Raw genomic sequence first — 1,644 nt, 5'->3', positions numbered from 1 at the left:
TTGCGAGCGCAGTAAAACTTCTACTAAAACTAAAAAAGCCTGCTACTGACCTGCACGCGAGCCTCGGAGAGCCCTAGCCTCTGACTCAACTCCTCCCTCATGAAGGCGTCTGGGTAGTGCGTCTCCTCAAACAGCCGCTCCAGCTCGTTCAGCTGCTCCAGACTGAAGTTCGTCCTTGACCTGCGCTGCTTGACCTTGGGTAAGTTGTCCCCGTCGTCTGCGTCGTCGCTGAGCTGTGACGTCACCGCCGCTTGGTGCGGAGTGCTCACGTCTCGTTTGACTTTATAAAAAAGAAAACACGGAAACGGTGAAAAGGAAAAAAATTAAATGGTTAGATTTTATTCATAATAATATAACTTTTCAAGTCAATTTAATTTTATTCATATTGGTGGGGGGAGGGGGGGTATGGGGCGCAGGTGAGAATCTGCCCAACGATGTGGGTGAAACCAGGTTCGATTCCCTCGAGATATGTGACCTTAGTTGGGTAGCTATAACAGCGAGCTGTTTTATTTAGTTTTCTTACAGCCAGCTCTGTCTTATCAGTTGTATTGATGGAGGCGTAAAAACACCTACATTAAAAAAAAAAGTTTTTTTTAGGGAAGGTAGTTCGGCCAAGACAAAAAAAAACCCCATATTATTGATCTCATCTGACCATCGATAATCCTTGTAAGAAGCACAGAAAATTTAGGGGGTGGAGAGAAGGGGGGGGGGTCTTGTGGTCTAGAGGTTAAGGTGTTCGCCTCTCATTCAATAGGTCTTATGATAGGAAAGATCTACACCTAGCCTTCTCGGATCAGGGCGAACAATCTCGGAGGTCTCGGGTGCAAGTTGCGCATGTTAGGGATCCATTTGTTGTCCAAAACCGATAAGAGTAGGCTGTGGCCGCCACTCGGGCAAAATTTAAAAAGTTCCTACCGACTGCGAATGCTTACTTTGTCCCACGCGCTCATGACTTTATGCAGTTACGAGCACCGTAAAAGTTCACTAAAGAAAAAGTAAAGACATAGAACCTTGCAAAAACACCCTAAATTCGATTTCCAAGTAAATGCAGTTACTTTTAAAAAAATTTAGGTTGGGTATGCACATGTGTGTTTGTGTGTTTTGGGGGAGAGAGAGAGAGGGGGGGGGGGGGGGGGGGGGGGCAGGTTGACGGGAGAAAGGGAGCGAGCGTAATTTTTGAAAAAATATAATATTTTAGAAATTTGTACACTGTTGTCGACTTTTTCATTTGATATTATTTTATTCTCTAATACTAGTCCTCAGTTATGATGTCATCGTTTTATCCCGAATCTATCATTAGCAACCCCAGCAAAACAAACACGCGTGCTCTGAATTAATTTATTTGTCTTTCTTCATGCTGGTGATTATAAATCAACGGGTTTATATACCTGCTCGCATAAAGCATACATAACATTAGTCTGGTCAAGGATAAAGCAAACAATGAAAGACGCTTGAATAAACTTTCCTGTATCTCTGAAAACATTAGTAGTGGCTGGTGTGGTCTTTAATTTCAGTCTGTGAGACGGACAGCGGATTATTACCGGTCCTGATTTGTGAGCAGCCAGTCAAGTGGTGGGTAATAATTTCAGGGGAACTGCGGACACATTTTCATGTCTTGGTCTTTCAATATATTATTATCGTTAA

The 1,644-nt window shown here is 43.2% G+C and overlaps 1 protein-coding gene across 1 annotated transcript in view; it reads right to left on the bottom strand.

Annotated features, from left to right (window-relative positions):
* Positions 1–7: 7 nt before the first annotated feature.
* LOC118478552 (short stature homeobox protein 2-like) overlaps positions 8–1,644 on the bottom strand; it is an 11,334-nt gene continuing 9,697 nt past the window's right edge. Inside the window, exon 2 of the mRNA XM_035972359.1 lies at positions 8–322. Within this exon, the coding sequence (XP_035828252.1) occupies positions 30–322 (293 nt within the window). The 3' untranslated portion in view covers positions 8–29. The remainder of the gene's footprint in view (positions 323–1,644) is intronic.

The sequence above is a fragment of the Aplysia californica genome, unplaced genomic scaffold, assembly GCF_000002075.1.
Source record: "Aplysia californica isolate F4 #8 unplaced genomic scaffold, AplCal3.0 scaffold00663, whole genome shotgun sequence".
Taxonomy (NCBI): domain Eukaryota; kingdom Metazoa; phylum Mollusca; class Gastropoda; order Aplysiida; family Aplysiidae; genus Aplysia; species Aplysia californica.
This window is presented reverse-complemented; position numbering and strand designations above follow the sequence as displayed.